The 18,365-nt window shown below is 66.2% G+C and overlaps 3 protein-coding genes across 5 annotated transcripts; 2 read left to right on the top strand and 1 right to left on the bottom strand.

The window, feature by feature from the left end:
• The first annotated feature begins 340 nt into the window (after positions 1 to 340).
• On the top strand, positions 341 to 5,800 carry F11R (F11 receptor). Its single transcript, XM_075040661.1, has 10 exons — positions 341 to 497; positions 2,717 to 2,773; positions 3,089 to 3,202; positions 3,297 to 3,440; positions 3,678 to 3,880; positions 3,959 to 4,061; positions 4,517 to 4,624; positions 4,717 to 4,726; positions 4,920 to 4,971; positions 5,298 to 5,800. The coding sequence occupies exons 1-10, from the start codon at positions 422 to 424 to the stop codon at positions 5,331 to 5,333; spliced, it is 903 nt and encodes a 300-aa protein (XP_074896762.1). The 5' UTR covers positions 341 to 421; the 3' UTR covers positions 5,334 to 5,800.
• Positions 5,801 to 5,997: 197 nt separating this feature from the next.
• On the bottom strand, positions 5,998 to 13,750 carry KCNJ10 (potassium inwardly rectifying channel subfamily J member 10). 3 transcript variants are annotated; one of them, XM_075040651.1, is made up of 2 exons: positions 13,523 to 13,750; positions 5,998 to 8,315 (listed from the first exon to the last, which is right to left on the bottom strand). In XM_075040651.1, the coding sequence occupies exon 2, from the start codon at positions 8,283 to 8,285 to the stop codon at positions 7,143 to 7,145; it is 1,143 nt and encodes a 380-aa protein (XP_074896752.1). In that variant the 5' UTR covers positions 8,286 to 8,315; positions 13,523 to 13,750; the 3' UTR covers positions 5,998 to 7,142. The 3 variants fall into 3 exon arrangements, with proteins under 3 accessions (XP_074896752.1, XP_074896751.1, XP_074896753.1); XM_075040650.1 differs by having other exon boundaries at positions 5,998 to 8,285; XM_075040652.1 differs by lacking the exon at positions 13,523 to 13,750 and adding an exon at positions 11,739 to 11,885 and having other exon boundaries at positions 5,998 to 8,285.
• Positions 13,751 to 15,122: 1,372 nt separating this feature from the next.
• On the top strand, positions 15,123 to 18,365 carry KCNJ9 (potassium inwardly rectifying channel subfamily J member 9). Its single transcript, XM_075040649.1, has 3 exons — positions 15,123 to 15,279; positions 16,356 to 17,263; positions 17,975 to 18,365. The coding sequence occupies exons 2-3, from the start codon at positions 16,369 to 16,371 to the stop codon at positions 18,292 to 18,294; spliced, it is 1,215 nt and encodes a 404-aa protein (XP_074896750.1). The 5' UTR covers positions 15,123 to 15,279; positions 16,356 to 16,368; the 3' UTR covers positions 18,295 to 18,365.

The following is an 18,365-nucleotide window of genomic DNA, read 5'->3' as shown; positions in this document are numbered from 1 at the left end:
AGGAGCCTGAGGAGGCCGCAGGCCCCGTCGCTACGGCAACGCCCGTGTCCCCGCCTGAGGGCCTCCACGAGGGACGCAAAGCGCGCCCATTGGCCAGAAGTTAAAGCGCTCTCTCTGATTGGCCGGTAGGCCTCGCCCACTCCACACCTGTCGCTCGCGCGGCCCCTTCGCCTCAGCCAATCAAGCCGGCGCTGCGGGGCCGAGCCGGCCAGTCACTGGTGCGGGGCGCGCCCCCTCCTTGAGGAGACAGGCGGCGCGGCCAATGGAGCCGGGGAAGGGGCGGGGCTCCCCAGCACCTGGCGGAGGGGCGTAGCCGGTTGGCTCGGCCCCGGTGGGCGGTCCCGGTGGGCGGGGCCCACCTGGGCGGGGCGGGGCGGGGCTGCACCTGGTGCGGGCGTGGGCGCACAGTGCGGCGGCGGCCATGGCGGGAGCGGTGCGGCGGGGCGGCCACGGGCCGTGGCCGCTGCTGCGGCTGGTACTTCTCGGTGCGGCGGCCGGTGAGTGCCCGGGAGGCGGGGGGAGGCCGGCGGAGGCCGGCCGGCCGGCCGGCCATGAGGTGCCCGAACAATGGGCCGGCCGCTGCCCGGGGCGCCGCCGGTACCGGGGCGGGGGGTAGGGGATCCCCGGGGGGTAGCAGCAGATCGCCCGGAGGGGGCGGCTACCGGGTGGCAGCGAGTCGCTCGGGGAGTTTCCCGGGGTGGTGCTGGTGCCGATACCGATACGGGAACAGGGGGTGTCGCGGTGTTGCCGCTCGGGGCGGGGCTGGTGCTCGGGGGAGGCGGCGGTGGGTTGCCCGGGAGGGGGCCCGGTACCGGACGGCGGGTCCACTGGTGTCAGGACCGTGTGCCAACCACCTTCCGAGGTCTCGGGAGCGCTGTTTGTACCGGGAGGGGGAGATCACGGCGGGGGGGCCGGGGCCGCCGTACACGGCGATAACGGGCTATTAATAACCCGGCCCCGGAGCCGCCACCGCCCCGTTATTTACGGTTGTTTTTGTGGGCGCACGAGACCTTCGCCACCCGGTCACCCCACCGTGGGGGGGAGCACCGGCCCCGGGACCCCCCAAAGGTCCCCGTGGCGCTGGGCCATGATGCCCGGCTGAGCCCCGCTCCCAGGGAGCAGGAACCGGCCCCCGCTTTCGGCTGGACACCAGGGCGAGGGCTGTGCCGGCGCCAGTGCCGCTGACCCTGTCCCGGCAGCTCTGCTCCCGCTAAGGCTGTCTTCACCTTCTCGCCGACACCGAGTAATCTGTAATCTGTGCGTGGGGGGGTGTGCTCAGGGTGCCGGGGGGCTCGACAGGGCCAGCAGCGAGGGGTGTGGATCTGGCTGCACTTCCCGGGGCCGGAAACCCGCCATGGCAAAACATCCCGGCTGACGGCTTTCCTCATGCTGTGGGCTCCGGTGGAGTCCCTGCAAGCAGTGGTGGGGGTGTCCCTGTCCTGCTCCCCCCATGGCAGACGTCGAGATGTGTCCCCACACCCTGGGTTAATAAGTAGCCGGTGCCGTGCCACCGGCGCTCCCAAAGGCCAAAGTTACGGGTTTGTCACCACCAGCAGTGGCCTTCCTGTCCCTGCCATGACGTCCCCTCCATTGTGCTGGAACAGTCCCGGAGTAGGTTGGGATTAACCCGATCCCAGCTGATTCGGACCCAGAGCCAGCAGCTCCTGTGTCCTGGGCTGGGTCACCCACCCCAGGGCCCTGTCCTGCTCCGGCTCCCCCCGAGTACCCCCATGATGATCCCACAGGGCCTGCGGGATGTCACCTTTTTACTGATTCTGCCCCAATTCCACCCGAACAAACCCCAAATCCTTTTCCCCTCCTTACTGAGCCATGGTATGGTTCAAGACTTGGCCACGATGGGGGTCTGATGGCATTCCCGGCCAGTACTGTGCCAGCTCTCGAGAGCGTCGTCAGGGCCCGTGTTGGGAAGCACGCTGTGCTTGAGGACACTAGATGCCCTGTTTCCCCCCCTTTTCATCCCAAAATTGCTATTTCTGCCACCAGACACCTGGGTTTCACTTGGAGGTGGTTCGGGTCCAAAGGTACAGGTGGATTGGGAATGAGGCCACACCAGTTCCCAGTCACCTTCCCCCGTGGTGTGACTCACTGGCTGGTGTCGCCGCCTTCCCCAGGCCCAAAACCAGGAGCTGGGGCGGCTGTGCTGGCAGATGCCAGCTTTGAGCAGCCTTGAGGGCAGGGGACACAGCTGGCAGCTGGGACCAACCCTCCAGACCGACAGCACCAGCCCATGCTGCCATCGCCGTAGCCAGCTGCGGCCTGGCAGGGGCGATGGCCGCGGGGAAGGGCAGGAGACATGCGTGTGCGGGCTGTGATGAGGCATGTGTGCACGTGTGTGGGGATGTGGGGGTGTCTGTGTGTGTGTGTGCGTGCGCCTGTGTGTGTGCGCACAGAGGGCAGGGAGTTGCGAAATGCCTCGGCCAGTTTCCTGTGAAACCGGGCAGAAACCGGGCAGGGCGGGAGGTGACGTGACGGCACGGGCAGCACCCAGAGCAAGCAGGACAGGATTTTCCAGCTCCCAGGGCTGCCGTGTGCTGGGCAGTGTGGTACAACATGCCATCACCACTGCCCTGGGGACCATCACTGCTGCCTCAGGGCTCCCGGTGACCTTCCTGACCCAGCCGCAGCCTTTCCTGCTCCCCATATTCTATCACTGGGGCCCCCCAGGATTTCTCAGTTCTGTCCTTTCCCCCCACAGCGTCCCTGGTGGGAGCCCAGGTCACCTCTGAGACCAAAGAAGTGCCTGAAAACAAGCGTGAGTGCCCGGCTGGGGCCCCCAGCACCCCCCAGCTCACTGACGGTTGTGTCCCCCCCCCCGTTATCCTGGGGCAGGGGCGTGGCTGAGCTGCATCCCCTGGCATCTCCGGTGTTGCAAATGGGGCTCACCCCAGGGTCTCCAGATCCCCAGAGGACATGGGGCCTGAGGCCGAGGGTGGATTTCCCATGTGGGGCTGGACCAGGGTGGGGGGTTCAGGTGTTCCCGGTTTGGATTGCCACCCACCATGGGATGCGAGCGCGGTGCCACTCCAGCATGGCGGCATGCACCTGCAGCATCACTCTACTCCGCCAGCTGCCGACATCCCCTGCTCGGCATATCGGTCCAGCTGGAGTAACCCCCGCATCGAGTGGAAGTTCCAGAAGGGCTCCTCGCTGGTCCTCTTCTACTATGGGGGAGAGCTGACAGGTACGTCCCCGGGGACCCCCCCGGCTCGGGGCAGTCTGTCCATCTGTCCATCCATCAGAGCTGGTTCCCAGCCCCATCTCCTCTCTCTTGGCAGAGCCGTACAAGAACCGGGTCCAGTTCTCGCCCACCACCATCCACTTCAACACAGTGACGCGAGAGGACACAGGGAAGTACATCTGTGAGGTGGTGGGGGACGGCAGCCACATCGCCAAGTCGGAGGTGAACCTCATTGTCCAAGGTGCGGCTGCCCCCGAGCCCCCCTCCCTGCCCATCCCTTGCGTAGCTTTGCTGTCCCGGGACCCGCTTCTTGTCCCTCTGGCTGAGCTCATCCTTGTCTCCACCGTCACATGGGGACAGCCAGCCGGGGGAAGGATGCCGGCACGGCCATCCCATGCCCTTTAGGCGCCCTGTCCCTCCCTGGTGTGAGCTGTGCTGTGCCGTGCCGAGCCAGCCCCGACGTGACGCTCTCCCACAGTGCCCCCCTCCAAGCCAGTGGCCCATGTCCCCACCTCGGCCACCATCGGCAGCAAGGCCGTGCTGCGGTGCACCGAGACGGACGGCTCACCGCCCCCCACCTTCCGCTGGTACAAGGACAGCATGCTGATGCCCACCAACCCCAAAACCAGCCTGACCTTCAGAAACTCCTCCTACACCCTGGACCCCGTCACGGGGGAGCTGGTGAGCACAGGGTGCTCCAAACTTGGGGACCCCCCCAGCCTTCCTTTGCCCTGCTTTCATCTCTCTGCTCCCATCTAGATCTTTGAGCCCCTGAGCGGCTTCGACACCGGTGACTACTACTGTGAGGCGATGAACAACGTGGGCTCCCCCCAGAAATCAGATGTTATCCATATGGAAGCCAGTAAGGAATAGCAGCAGAGGCCAGTGCTGCGTCCCATCCCCCCCACCCAGTGTGGGGCTTTTCCAGGCTCTGCCTGGGCTGCATCCAGCACAGGTCATGTTTTGGGGGATGCTGGTGCAAGGTGATGCCATCACCCCTTTGCCCTACCAAGTTCAAAGACGTTAATTAGCTGTGATGTTAAGGACCCTGGCCTCCGACAGCCCAGGCTGAAACAAGCCCTTGGCATGATGCTGTGGAGGGGGAGGGGGGAAAGCTGCCCTTGGGGATGGGTAAAGCTCGACTGGGCAGCCCGATCCGCCTCTGAGCCAGATCCAGCTTCGATGCTGGCCCCGCTTGGAGCTGGGTTTGGATGGAGGCCCCCACTGGGATTTCTGCAGGATCCCGTGGGTGCCAAGCTGAGGGTTTCTGTGCCAGGATCCAGCCACCCTCTGATGTCCTGGTCCCCCTTTTTCCAGGTGAAGTCAACGTGGGCGGCATCGTGGCTGCGGTCGTGGTGCTGCTGATGGTGCTGGCACTTGTGGCTTTCGGCATCTGGTTTGCCTACAGCCGGGGCTTCTTCAGCAGTGAGTACTACGCTTGCCACCCCGGGAATCGCTCGCCCCAGTGCCCCCCCCTGCTCCTCCCTAAAACCCCTCTTCTGTTTCTTTCATTTCAGAGAGAAAAGAGTAAGTGAAGCCGTAATGCTGCTGCCTCCCTCCTGGCTGCCTCCTCTTACTTTGCCAGCAGGGACGGGTGGTCTCTTCCTCCCCCAGCCCCTGCCCGCGGGCTGGGAAGGTGCCTTGGGTGTCACTGGGTGCTCAGGGTGGGGACAAGGAGGACTCTGGGCAGTGTGACATCTTCTAACACCCTTGCTTTCAGCAGCACCACCGGCAAGAAGGTGATTTACAGCCAGCCCTCGCACCGCAGCGAAGTGAGTACGGGCTGGGACGGGTGGGTGGTGACAGTGCCACGTGGCTGTGTCACCTCCTGGCGGGGTGTGTGAAGCCAGACACCTTCCCCGGGGTGCCCGAAGGGGCTGAGTGGGGACCCCAGTGCCCCCCTGGGCGCTCAGATGCCATCCCTGTCCCCAGCATCCCTTGTCCCTGTCCTGCTTGGAGCAAGCTGGGCTCCTCGGGGACTGTGACCTGCTCTCCCTGGGGACAGTTGCAAAGCCAGGCAGGCACTCCTCACCCACGGCCCTTGTCCCACCTTATTCCCCATCACCCGCCACCATTAACGTCCCCCTTGTCCCCACAGGGAGAATTCAAGCAGACGTCCTCCTTCCTGGTGTGAAGCTCCTCCCGCGCCACCAACTCTTGTAAATGTTTCCGAATTACTGTAGCTATGTCATGATTTTAACTATTATTTTTTTTAAGTATCACCTGGTGCCTTTGCAGTCATGTCAGATGTTTTTTAGGGGGTAGGTCTCCTGTCCCCCCACTGCCTTGTCCCTTCCCCAGCAGGACCCAGGTCCTGGCCGTGCCCCTGCACGAGGACTGCTGACCTTTGGGGACATCACGGCATCCCTGGGGGGTTTCTTGGCCATGTCCTTGGAGGGCACAGGTCTGCAGTGGGGGCTGGTGTAGCTGCACATGCCCCCCAGCTGTCCTGGGTGGTGGGAGTGCATCTCCCCCAGTGCCAGTCCCAACTGTCCACTGGTCCCAGTTGCCCCCCTGTACTTGGGGGGGGGGCTGGACTGAGCCCGTGGGTGATGGCTGCGGGTGGCCGCTGCTGGAAAGAAATAAACCTGTGTCCTTGTACCAAGTGCCTGGTGCCCTTTCCTCAGGGTGGGGGGACATGGGTGGATGGGTCAGGGATGGCTCTGCAGACCCCCCCCCACCTGCTTTTGGGGGCTGAGGGGGACCCTGGGGACATTGGGACCCTGGGGACATTGGGACCCAAGGGTGACACACAAGGCTGCCCCCCTTCCCCAGCACAGCTGGCAAAGCCCTTCCCCACCATCAACATAACCTTTATTTAGTAACTGCTTTGCCTTTTCTCCCCCCAAATCGAGGACAAGACCCCAGGGTGCCTTGATGGCAGTGGAGCTTCAGCGAGCCAGTCTTTCTAGGGGGGAACCTTCCTTCCCCGTTATATATATATAGATTAGTCACACTATATATATATATATATGTATGTATATGTATCTCCTGGCCTCAGCACAGCAAGGGGGGGCAGCTGGGGCCGCACGTTAATAGCAGAGCTCTACGTTAGCAGCAGCGACGGGCTCGAGCAGGGCCAGGGGGGCGCCCAGCCCAAGGGGACGCGGCACCGCAGCCGTGTCCGATTATCAGTGACGCCCCGATGTGTGTGTGTGTCCCCACAGCCCGGGTGGGGGGGGGGGTCGGTCAGTGCAGGGAGGAGGGCCCGGCTCTGGGGGTGGTGGTAGAGGACAGGGGGGCTCAGGGGCTTCTCCTGCCTCAGTTTCCCCTGTTGAGTGTGCGATGACCCTGGACATGGGGAGGCACCCATGGCCCCCAGTGGTTTGAGTGCTGTGGGGCTGGGGGCCTTGGGGAGGACAAAGGGGGTGCAGGGGGAGATGGGCTGGGGAGGGGGTCTGCACCCCCCAGCCTGAGCCTTCCCAGGGATGGGGGGGTCCCACGAGCAAGGGGAGAGGTCCCATGAGGTCAGAGCCTCCTGCTCCCCAGCCCCCATGTGCAGCGAGTGGCTTGGTTCTCAACCCCAGCTCACTGGGGTGGGATCGGGCAGCAAGACGGCTCCCGGCTGGCAAGAAGTGGTGTCCCTGGCTGTCCCCAGGGGCTGGAGGTGGCCATGTCCCCCTCCCTGGGGACAGCATCTCCCAGCAGGATTGTGTCCTGTGATGGGGCTGGGGGTCTCTGGCTGGTGTTAACAGAGCATTAGGTGAGAAGGGACAGGGACAGCCCTGTCCCCGGGTGGACTGGGACGGGGTGCGGGGACAGCCCCACTGGCAGGCGAACACCCACGGGGGTCCCTGAGGGAGCTGCCCCATGCCACAAGGAAGGGGGAAAACGGCCCAGGAGGACAGGATGGGGGAAAGAGCTGGTGGCCTCTCCGGGTGCTGGTGGCATCTCTGGGAGCTGGTGGCACCTCCGGCGGCATCAGCGGCATCCTGGCGGGCGCTCAGACATTGCTGATGCGGACGCTCAGGGGTGCTCCCTCCCGCTCCCGCTCTGCCGCCTCCCTCAGGGACTCCTCCAGCTTCACCTTCTCGGGGTCCCCGAACCGGACGGTCTCGTGGAGACAACAGGGCGCCGTCACCTTCACCACCTGGTCGAAGAGGCTGAAGTCGGCCACGTACTTGCCGCTGGCCGAGAGGGAGATGGCCGGGGTGAACTCGTAGCCCCAGAGGATCTCCTCGGGCAGGTAGGAGGTGCGCACCTGGCACGTGGCGCTGGTGGACTCCACGGTACCGCTGAGGATGACCACCAGCTCGAAGTCGCCTTCGCCCGTCCGTAGGGCCACGTCCCGGAAGGGGCTGGCGTCATCCACCACGTGGTAGAAGGTGAGGGGTAGGATGAGGAAGGGGCTGTCGGAGGAGGTGTCCACCTGGAAGTCCACGTTGACCTGGTTGAGGCGGACGCTCTCGCCCTCCTTGGTGAGGTGGGTCTGGAGGAGCTTGCCCGTCACCTGGCAGCCGATGAGCAGGCTCTTGCGCATGTTGGCCACGCGGATCATCAGGCAGGTCTTGCCGTTGTGTTGGGCCACCACCGCATTTTGGCTGAACTTGATGGTCTCAGCACGTTTCTTGGGCCGGGCGATCTTGGCCAGGAAGGTGCCAGTGATGAAGATCTCCATGATGGTGGTGAGGACCAGCTGGGTGATGAGCAGGACGATGGCGAGGGGACACTCCTCGCTGATGTAGCGGAAGCCATAGCCGATGGTGGTCTGGGACTCCAGGGAGAAAAGGAAGGCACCAGTGAGGGTGTGCACCTGCATGACGCATGGTGTGTGGTTGGCCGGTGGGTCGAACTCCAGCAGGTCCCCATGGACCACAGCTACCAGGTACCAGACGACACCGAAGGCGAACCAGGTGCCCGCGAAGGTGGCGGAGAAGAGGACCAGCTTGTACCGCCATTGCATGTCGATGAAGGTGGTCCACAGGTCCTTGAGGTACAGGAAGCGCTTGTCGGCGATGTGCTCCATCCGCACGTTGCTGCGGCCATCCTTGGTCATCACCCGGCGCCGGCGCAGGCCCGAGCCGATGAGCGGGCGGCTGTCTGTCTGCGTGGTCTGGCTGTAGTACACCTTGGTGGCTGACGTCATCTGGAAGAGGTGACAGTGAGGAGGTGCCGCCTGGGAGAGAGAGGTGCTGGGGATGCAGAGGGGAGGGAGGGTGGATGGATGGGAAGTGTTGAGTGGGTGGGTGGGCGAGTGGGTGAAGGGATGAAGAGGAATGGATAGAGAAGAGGAATGGGTGGGTGGATGGATAGAGATGGATGGGTGGAGAAGAGGGATGGGTGGACGTGTGGATGGATGGATGGATGAAGACTGACAGATGGAGAAGACAGAGAGGAAGGATGGAGAAGATGGATGGATGGAGAGGAGGGATGGGTGCGTGGATGGATGGATGAAGACGGATGGATAGAGAGGATGGATGTATGGTGTGTGGTGAGAGGATGGACAGCTGACGAAAGGAATGGCTGGACCTGAGGGGTGGGTGGAGGGACAGAGACGATGGACAGGGGGAAGGATGGAGGTTTGGTGTTCGTTGGGCGGTTGGGACGGAGCTGAGGGGGTGGTAGATGGAGAGGAAGGATGTGGGGGACACTGATAGATGTGTGGGTGCATTGGGGCACGGGTGGGTGGGTAGAAGCTATGGGGGGACAACACACCCCCCTTCCACCCCTCCTCAGTGCTCCCACCGGCTGTGCTGCCTCCCCCTACAGTGGCAGGCAGGGGCTGAGGCCAGGAGGATGTCTCACGTCAGAGGGGCGCTGGGGAGGCTCACACAGAGCCCCCCCGTGCTGTCCTCAGGCAGCGTGAGGACATGAGCCATATAGGAGGCCCTGGCCCAGATGTGGAGACCCAACGGACTCATAGCACCTCAGTGATGGGGGCTGCTATTGCTCCCACCTCCCCTGCAGCCTCCGTCCATCTGTCCACCTGTCTGTCCATCCACCCAGCCTTCAGCCAGCCCTCTGGCTGGCTGCCCCTCTCTATCCCCTATCGATCAATCCACCCACCCGTCCGTCTGTCCTCCTGTCTCGCTATGGATCTGCCATCTCTCCATTCCTCTGCTCATCCACCCACTGTCTGTCCCTTCAGACTCGGTCCACCTGCCTGTCCATCATTCCTCCCCAACCATCCATCCATCGACCCCTTTATCCATCCATCCATGGACGCACAGATCCATGCACCTGTCTGTCCATCCCCGTATGCTTCTGTCTGTCCATCCCTCTGTCCATCCACGTGAGCTCTCACCTGTCTGTCCGTCCATCCATCCCTGTATAGGCACATCCATACACTTGTCTGTTCGTCCATCCATCCATTTACCCCCACCCACTCACCCACCTGTCTGTCTATCCATCCCTCTTCAAACTCATCCCTGTCCCTTCTGTCGCCTGGCAGCTCTCCCCACACACCCCCGTCCCATGGAGGGGACCCAGGCATCCTAGCTGGGAGGGAGGAAGAGGAAGAGGGATGAATGGGAGGTGACAGGGACAAACGGCTGGTGGCAGCGCCAGGCTCGTTTCCGTCCCTGTCCCTGTCCGCTGCCAGCCCCGGCCGCCGGCGGTGGCACAGAAAGGGCCTTTCAGCCCACGCCAGCATTTGGCCCTGCCGTGGTTTCCGCCACGGATGCAGCAGGGCAGCGTGCCGGGGACACTGGGGACACTGTGGCACCCTGGGGGGTCTCCTTGGAGCCCGGTATCCCTGTGCTCGCCAAAGCCAGGGGACACAGGTGGCACCGCCACTGTCCTGGTTGCACTGTGTCCCCTCCCAGTGAAAGGCCCTGCGGAGGGCATGGTGGCACTGGGGACACAAACCTGCCCCATCCCAGTTGAGGTGCTGGGGGTCCCCAGAGCCAACATGTCCCCAGAGTCACTGTGTGTTCTGGAGTTGCTGGGGGTCCCTGGAGCCACTGTGTGTCCCCAGAGGCACCATGCATCCCCGGAGCTACCGCATCCTCAAAGCCACCACATGTCCCCAGAGCCACCACATCCCTAAAGCCACCATGTCCCCAGAGCTCTGCCCATGGTGGGCAGCGACAGGCACCAGCACATCCCCAGGGGACACAGTGGTCTCTGCAGCCCTTTGGGGTTCCCGCACCCCCCAAAGTCCTTCTGCTCCTCTGCAGTCCCTTCGCCCTCTTCTCTGGGGTCCCTGCACCCTCTCTGAGATCTGGGGTTTTTCACCCCTCAGGGTCCTTGCATCCATCTTTGGTGGGGGTCTCTTCATCCCTACAGGGTCCCCGCAACCCTTTTTGGGGTCCCCGCACCCTGCTTTGAGGGTCTCTGTGCACCCCAGGGTCCCCTGCACCCCTTCTGGGGGGTCCTGACACCCCCCCCCCTTTGGGGTCCCCACACACCTCTTTGGGGTATCTGCCCCCCCTCCCCATTTTTGGGATCACTGCATCCCATAAAGTCCCATTCAGGGGCCGTGTGCCCCCATGCCCCCCGGCCAGGCTCCCGTGCCGGGACACGGGTTGTGACAAGCCAGTGCTTGTGCCCGGCGCAGGGATGGTGCCTGCAGGCAGAGCCGCTGCCGCCACGACCGAGCCGGTTACCCATTAACCCCCCTTGCCCCCGTGCCTCGGTTTCCCTCCAGGAATGCTCAACGCTGGGGGTGAATGCAGGGGTCTGGCCCCACCTGGGGGGTCCGGTGTGGGATGGGGGGGATACGGGGACACATCTCTCCTCGCCACATCCCACTGGCACCACCAGCCCGGGCACCGTTCCCATGCCCGCGTGGTGCCAGCCGTGGCCGGGCTTCCTGCCAGCGGCATCCCCCCCATCCTGAAACTGGGGCGCTGGTCTCCACGGTACCGGTGGCAACTGGGAACTGGGGGGGGGGACAGGACCCCATCCCCATGGTGGGGTCGGGGCAGTGGGGGGCTGCAGTGGGGGGCAGGTCCCATGGGGCTGGGGGTGTGGGGCAGCCATGCGGGGCTGGCGGGGGGGGGAACGGGGACAGGGACAGTGGGGCCATTGTGCGCCCCGGAGGAGAGGCCTCAATGGAGCTGGCGGGGCACAAAGGCGCTTTGACGAAGCCCTTCGTTAGCATGCAGGGCCCCGCGCGCCCCGCCGCCAGCACGGCCCCCGGCGGGGGTCCCGGGGGGCCCCGCGGTCCCCCGCCACCCACCCTGCTGCACCGGCAGCCTCCAAGCCCCGGACACCTGGGTCCCCCCTGCCACCCCCTCTTTGTCCTCTTGACCCCCCCCCCCATCCTCTCCTGCACCCCCCTATTGAGGCTGGACCCATTTGAGCCCAAATTTGGGGCTGGCAATGGGGCCCCAGGGGGAGGAACGTCCCCGTGCCCTTCACGCTGCCACCCACACTGGGGAATGCCATGGGGGGGGGGGGGCAGGACCTGCAGCCCCCTCCCTGCCCTGGCCATGGGGGTGATGGGGACCCCCATCCTCCCCCACAGCCTTGGGGGGACCCAAAATGATGATTTGCGGGTTTTTTTCCCCTCAGTGCTGCCCAACCCTCGTCAGCCGTAGGCGGAGGCCTCAGACTGGGGTGAAAAAAGCCCATTTTGGCCCTTTTTTGAACTGACCTCACAGCGCGTCCAACAGGTCCATGGGCATGAGGCTCCCACGGGACCCCTCCGGTGCCCGTGCTGCTGGGGCGGGTAAGGGTGGCTGGGGGCTGGCGGCGGTGCAGGCAGCGGGGCGTCCCCACAGCCACCCAGCTCCCCAGGGACGGCCGGCGCCAGCGCGGCTCAGCCCTCCGTAGCCATCAGAGAAGCCACCGCGGCACCGGCACCGGTAACCGTAGCCCCCTCCAACCGGCCCCATTAACCCCATTAATGCGCAGCCCGGTTAAATCCCAGCCCAGCTAACCCAGAGCCCCTTAACCTGCAGCCTGCGTAGCTCGCAGCCTGGCTAACCCACAGCCCAGTTAACCCACATGACGCGTAACCCGCAGCCTGGTTATCTTGCAGCCTGGTCAACCCACAGCTGGGTTAGTCTGCAGGCAGATCACCCTGCAGCTGAGATAACCTGCACCCCAGGTAACCCACAGCTGGGATAACCCCAGCTGGGATAACCCACAGCCTGGGATAACCCACAGCCTGGGATAACCCACAGCCCAGCTATACCAGTGTGGCTAATCCAGCCTGGCTAACCCAGAGCCCAGCTAATCCAGCGTGGCTAATCTGTGGCCCCACTAATCCACAACCCATCTAATCCAGCGTGACTAACCCACAGCCCAGCTAATCCAGCGTGGCTAATCTGTGGCCCTGCTAATCTGCAGCCCGGCTAATCCAGTGCGAGTAACCCACAGTGCAGTTAACCCACAGCCTGGTTCACCTGCAGTTCAGTTAACCCACAGCCCGGTTAACCCGCAGCCTGGCCAGGGCCACTAACCCAGAGCCTGGCGGGTCCCCACTTGCCCACCGTGGGGACCTGGGGGGGCCGAGGACACTCCAGCCCCCTCCACCCAAACGCCCTTGAAACACCACATCCCCAGGGACCCGAGCCCACAGGGGGCTGGGGGTGGATTAACCTCCTCCAGCACCAGGCTGAGACCACCTGACATCATTACACTAGTGGGGGGACCCAGGAAAAGCGAGGTGCTCGGGGAGGGTCCCTATTTGGGGGTCACCTCCTGGGGTAGGGAAGGGGCCACCCCCGGGGCCTCAGGCCTCATACCCCAGGGGCTGTAGGGACATCTCCGGGCTTGGGGACGGGTGGCCCTGGAGATGCCCGGGGGGGAGCAGGGTGGACACGGCTGGGGGCTGCCGTGCCCCTCTATCCTCTGTCCCCCCTGGTGCCCCTGTGCTGGGGAGAGAAGAGGGACACCCACAGGGAGCACGGACATGGGGATACGGGGACATGGGGAGTTTGGGGACAGGGGCAGGGAGATATGGGGACTTGGGGATGAGCAGAATGGGGCTATGGGGATACAGGGACAGGGGGATGGGGGACATGGGGATACAGGGACACGAGGATATGGGGATATGGGGACATGGGACACAGGGTTGCGGGGGGATACAGGGCCACGGGGTGTGGGGCTACAGGGACATGGGACAGAGGGACACAGGGTTATGGGGTGATAGGACACAGGGATGTGAGGAGATGGGGACGCAGTGCCATAGGGGACACAGGGACGTGGGGTACGGGTGATGTGGGGTACGGGGACACAGGGACGTAGTCCTATAGGGACACAGGGACGTGGGGCTCTGGGGACATGGGGTTATGCGGTCCTGGTACCGGAGGCCACGGGGCTGCAGGGACCCAGGGACCGATCCCAATCCAGCGGCGCTGGCAGGTGCCCGCAGCCCTCGGGGCGCCCCGGAGGGGATGGGGGACCCCGGGTCCCCCCCCCGGCCACCCTTACCTTGCTTGGGGAGGGCCCCAGGGCGCCCGGGGTCCTGGCCTCGCTCAGCCCGGCCGCCGCCGGCTCCCCATGGGCTTTATGGCTCGGCGGGGCCGGCGGCGGCGGGCCGGGCCGGGCCCCCCCCCCCTCCGCCTGTCCCCCCCCCTCCGGCCCGGGCCGCCTCGCCGGGCCCGGCTGGCACCGATTGGCGGGGCCGGGGAGGGGGCCCGGGGCGGGGAGGAGCCGCCGGGGGCGGGACGGGGGTTAATGGGGTGGAAAACGAGCCGGCCCGCACCGGGTCACGTTACCGGCCACGGAGGGGGGGACGAGTGGGGGGGGGGGGGGCGAGGGGACCCCGCCCGCAGACACCGGCACCGGGAAGGGTCCGGCGGGGTCCCCCGCGCTCCGGCGCCGGCACCGGGCGGCGTCCGGGCAGACCCCCCCCCCGGTCCCGGCAGCACCCACCCGGGTGGTCCCCCAGGGATCCTCCCCCCCGCGCCCCCCCCTCCCCGAGCATCCTTGTGCCTGGGAGCGGGGGGAGGCGGCCAGCGCCGGGCAGGGGCTGGTGCCCCCCCCCCCCCGTGCGCACACAGAGTGACCCCTCGGGCACCCCCCGCAGGGGGAGCAGCGGGGGGCGCGGGGCCGGGGGCCCGGGGGGGCGCGGCCGCCCCACACAAGGCCCCGCTGTTCCCGGGCCGGGGCCGGTTCCCCGGGGCCGTGGGACAAAGCGTCTTTGTCTGCCCGGGGGGGGCCGGGGGGGGGCCGGGGCTGCGCGGGGGCACCGGGGGAGGGCCTGGCCACCGATGGGGGGTGGCTAGTGACCACAGAGCCCTGGCTAGTGATGGGGGGCCTGGCTAGGGCTGGGGGGGGCCTGGCTAGTGATCAGGGGTCCTGGGCTAGCGATGGGGGGGCTGGGCTAGTGAGGGGCGTGCCTGGGCTAGTGAAGGGGGGACCTGGGCTAATGATGGGGAGCCCTGGGCTAGTGATGGGGGGAGGCCTGGGCTAGTGGGGGGGGGCTGGGCTATTGAGGGGAACCCCGGAGCTAATGGGAGGGCTGGGCTTTGAGGGGGACCCTGGGCTAGTAAGAGGAAGTCCTGGGCTAGCGACGGGGGGCCTTGGGCTAGTGACGGGGGGGGGGGGCTCTGGGCCAGCGGGGAGGGCGGGACCTCGTGTGCCCCCTCCACCCCCCGCCGTGCTCAGTGTCACACGCCTGTGCCCCCCCCGCCCCCCTGCTGTGCCCTGTGTCACCCCCCCGCCACTGTGCCCCACTTCACGCGTGTCCCCCCCCCGTACTGTCCCACGTACCCAGCCCCGTAGCACAGGTGTGCACACCTGCCCCCCCCGCTCCCCCGTATACGCGTGTGCGCACCCACCCAGCCCCCCCCGCCAGCTTTCCCACGAGTGTCCACCGCACTGCCGCCTTCTGAGCCCCCGTCCGGGGCAGGGGGGTGGTGTCACGCGTGGGGGTCCGGAGCAGGGGGGGGTCCGGGGGCGGGCGGGGCCGGCGGGGGCGGGCGCTGGTCGGTATTTTTAGCCGCGCGCTCCCGGGGCGCAGCCGTTGCCCGGGAACGGCGGGAGCGCGGCCAAGGGAACAGCGGGGGGGGTGTCGGGGGGAGGGGGGGGGACGGCAAAAAAGGGGGGGGGCGGCTGCTCCGGACCCGGGCCCGGGCCCTGGCGGGAGCGATCCGGTACGGCCGGGCGCTGCGCTCGCCCTGCGCCATGCGCGCAACACACCGGGGCTGCGCGGCCCGGCGGGAGCGGCGGCCGCGGGGCGAGCGGTGAGTGCGGGGACCGGGGGGGGGGACGGGAACACACAGCCCGGGGGGGGCCTGCTGCCCTCCCACCCCCCTCCGCGCCCCATCGCCCCCTGCACCCCCCACCCCCCGCTGCAGCACACGGGGGTGGCACCGGGGACCCCTCTGCCTCCGCGGGTGGGGGGTGCTGGGGGCACGCGGGGACCCGGCCCCCCGCCCCCCCCAGCACAGACACCGGAGGATGCGCCCCCCCCCCCCGCCTCCGTTCTGCCCCAGGCTGGGATGTCTGCCCCCACGAACCCGGGTGGGAATGGGGTGCCCCATGGCGGGGGGGGGGGAGCACAGCTGGGTGCCACAGGGCCCCCCCCCCCAGGCCGGGGGGCGGTGGGGGGGCACAAGAGGAGGGTGGGTGTGTGTGCCAGGAGCTCTGTGCGTGTGCAAGGCCCAGCGGGGTGTGCATGCGTGTGTACATGCATGCGTGCATGGGTGTGCATGAGGCCCAGCTCCCTCTGCACGCCTCGGCCCAGAGCGTGTGCGCAGCATTGGTGCACACCCCGTTGCACACCCCATCCTGGCGCACGAGAGCGTGCAAGGAGCCCCTCGGGGTGCACACGTGGGCCTGCACCCGCCGGGGGCAAATGGGTGCGTGTCCCTGGGGGTTGTGAGCGTGTGTGCACGCCTGCTCGTGTGTGCGCATGCAAGGTGTGCCCGCTGCGGTGCTGCACGTCTGTGTGAACGCACATGTGTGTGCGCGTGTGCATCTGCATGCATCTGTACACACGTGTGTGCAGGCATGTGCATGTGTGTGCACACGTGTGTGTGCATGTGGGTGCCTCTGCAAGCACCTGTGTGCAGGCGTGTGCCTGTGTCTACACATGCAAGTGCAGGTGTGTGCATGGCTGAGCACACACATGTGAGCTCAGCACCCCTGGGTGCTCCTGTCCCTCAGTTTACCCCCCCCCCAGCACCCCGGAGGGACCCACGGGTCCTGGCAGCACCCCCCCTGCCCTCCCCCAGCCCAGCTGGTGCCACCATACCCTCCCAGTCCCCCCCAGTTTGGAGGGGGCGAGCGGCACCATTAACCCCTTCCCCTCCCGCAGCCTCTGAGGGGCAATGGCGCAGGACAACGCCGCCTTTTGCGGGGTCACTGAGGGGGTCCCCGGGGAGGCCAAGCCCCCCCCGGTGCCCCCCCGACGGCGAGGGGCCGGCGCCCGCAAGCGCCAGCGTTACGTGGAGAAGGATGGCAAGTGCAACGTGCAGCACGGGAACGTGCGGGAGACTTACCGCTACCTCACCGACATCTTCACCACCTTGGTGGACCTCAAGTGGCGCTTCAGCCTCCTCGTCTTCATCCTCGCCTACGCCGTCACCTGGCTTTTCTTCGGCCTCATCTGGTGGTTCATCGCCTACTGCCGAGGGGACCTGGACCACCTGGAGGACCACGCCTGGACGCCCTGCGTCAACAACCTCAACGGCTTCGTCTCCGCCTTCCTCTTCTCCATCGAGACGGAGACCACCATCGGCTACGGCCACCGCGTCATTACTGACAAGTGTCCGGAGGGCATCGTGCTGCTGCTGCTCCAGGCCATCCTGGGCTCCATGGTCAATGCCTTCATGGTGGGCTGCATGTTTGTGAAGATCTCCCAGCCCAACAAACGAGCTGAGACCTTGGTCTTCTCCTCCCATGCTGTGGTCTCCCTGCGGGACGACCGCCTCTGCCTGATGTTTCGCGTGGGTGACCTGCGGGACTCGCACATCGTGGAGGCCTCCATCCGCGCCAAGCTCATCAAGTCCAAGCAGACGCAGGAGGGCGAGTTCATCCCCCTGGACCAGACCGACCTGAGCGTGGGCTTCGAGACGGGCGATGACCGCCTCTTCCTCGTCTCGCCCCTCATCATCAGCCACGAGATCGACGAGCGCAGCCCCTTCTGGGACGTCTCACGGCACCAGCTGGAGAAGGACGATTTCGAGATTGTCGTCATCCTCGAGGGGATGGTGGAGGCCACAGGTAACAGGGATGCCAGCTGTAGCTGGGGGGTGGGATGTGCTTGGGGACACCTCATCTCCGTGGGGACACATCATCTCCCGGGGGACACCTCCATGGGAATACCTCATCCTCATGGGGACACCTCATCTCCATGGGAACATCACCATGGGGACACATCATCTCAGTGGGGACATCTCACCTGCATGGGGACATCTCATCCCCGTGGTCCACAGTGTGTTTCTGCCTGGTCCTGGCTGGGAGGTGACCCCAAATCCACCCTCACCCCCAAGCTCAGCCTGGATGTGGGTCCCCCCACCCAGAATAACCCCATTGCAGGACTCATGAGGGGGGGATAGCCTTCCCCTATAGCCCCTTCCCCCCCATGGAAAGCCTTCACCTGGCCTGGCCCCATGAGGAGCTTGGGGAGGGGACCCCAATGACAGTGATGTCCCAGCCTGTCCACTGCTCACAGGCGTGTCCCTTGCACTGGGTGCTTCACAAACACCCCCCCCCAACCAGGACTGGGGTGCCCCTGTGCACCGGGGGCAGCACAGATTGGGGTCCTCCATGCACTGGGTGCTGCAGATATCGGGGTACCCCACACAAAGGGTGCAGCACAGCCCCCCCCCCGTCCTCAGCCGGGGTCAGGGTGCCCCCTTGCACCTCCCCATTGCCAGGGGGCACCCCACCAGCCCACCCCTGGGCTGGGTGCCCACTGGCTGCCCGGCGCAGGGATGACGTGCCAGGCTCGGAGCTCGTACCTGGCGGACGAGGTGCTGTGGGGCCACCGCTTCACCCCGCTGCTGAGCCTAGAGGAAGGCTTCTACGAGGTGGACTACGGGGGCTTCCACCAGACCGTGCCGGTGCCCACCCCGGCCTGCAGTGCCCGGCAGCTTGCAGCTGCAGCCGCCCGCCGCGATGCCCACCTCTACTGGTCCATTCCCAGCCGCCTGGACCAGCCGCTGGAGGAGGCGGCGGCGGCAGAGGGGGGGGGGGACCCTGACACCCCCCGGGAGAGCAATGGCACCCTGGCCAGCCCTGAGGCGCGGTGATGGGCCACGGGCGGGCGCGGGGGTGCTGGGCACCTGGCTGCTCCCCACCGTGCTTTCTTTTAATAAATCCC

The sequence above is a fragment of the Buteo buteo genome, chromosome 11 (assembly GCF_964188355.1).
Source record: "Buteo buteo chromosome 11, bButBut1.hap1.1, whole genome shotgun sequence".
Classification (NCBI taxonomy): domain Eukaryota; kingdom Metazoa; phylum Chordata; class Aves; order Accipitriformes; family Accipitridae; genus Buteo; species Buteo buteo.
This window is presented reverse-complemented; position numbering and strand designations above follow the sequence as displayed.

Excerpts from the sequence above, each read along its gene's own strand:
- KCNJ10 (XM_075040651.1), bottom strand. The coding sequence starts at position 8,285 with ATGACGTCAGCCACCAAGGTGTACTACAGCCAGACCACGCAGACAGAC.
- F11R (XM_075040661.1), top strand. The coding sequence starts at position 422 with ATGGCGGGAGCGGTGCGGCGGGGCGGCCACGGGCCGTGGCCGCTGCTG. Across the intron at positions 3,203-3,296 it reads CTATGGGGGAGAGCTGACAG|AGCCGTACAAGAACCGGGTC; the intron begins GTACGTCCCCGG and ends CTCTCTTGGCAG. Across the intron at positions 3,441-3,677 it reads GGTGAACCTCATTGTCCAAG|TGCCCCCCTCCAAGCCAGTG; the intron begins GTGCGGCTGCCC and ends GCTCTCCCACAG.
- KCNJ9 (XM_075040649.1), top strand. The coding sequence starts at position 16,369 with ATGGCGCAGGACAACGCCGCCTTTTGCGGGGTCACTGAGGGGGTCCCC. Across the intron at positions 17,264-17,974 it reads GGGGATGGTGGAGGCCACAG|GGATGACGTGCCAGGCTCGG; the intron begins GTAACAGGGATG and ends TGCCCGGCGCAG.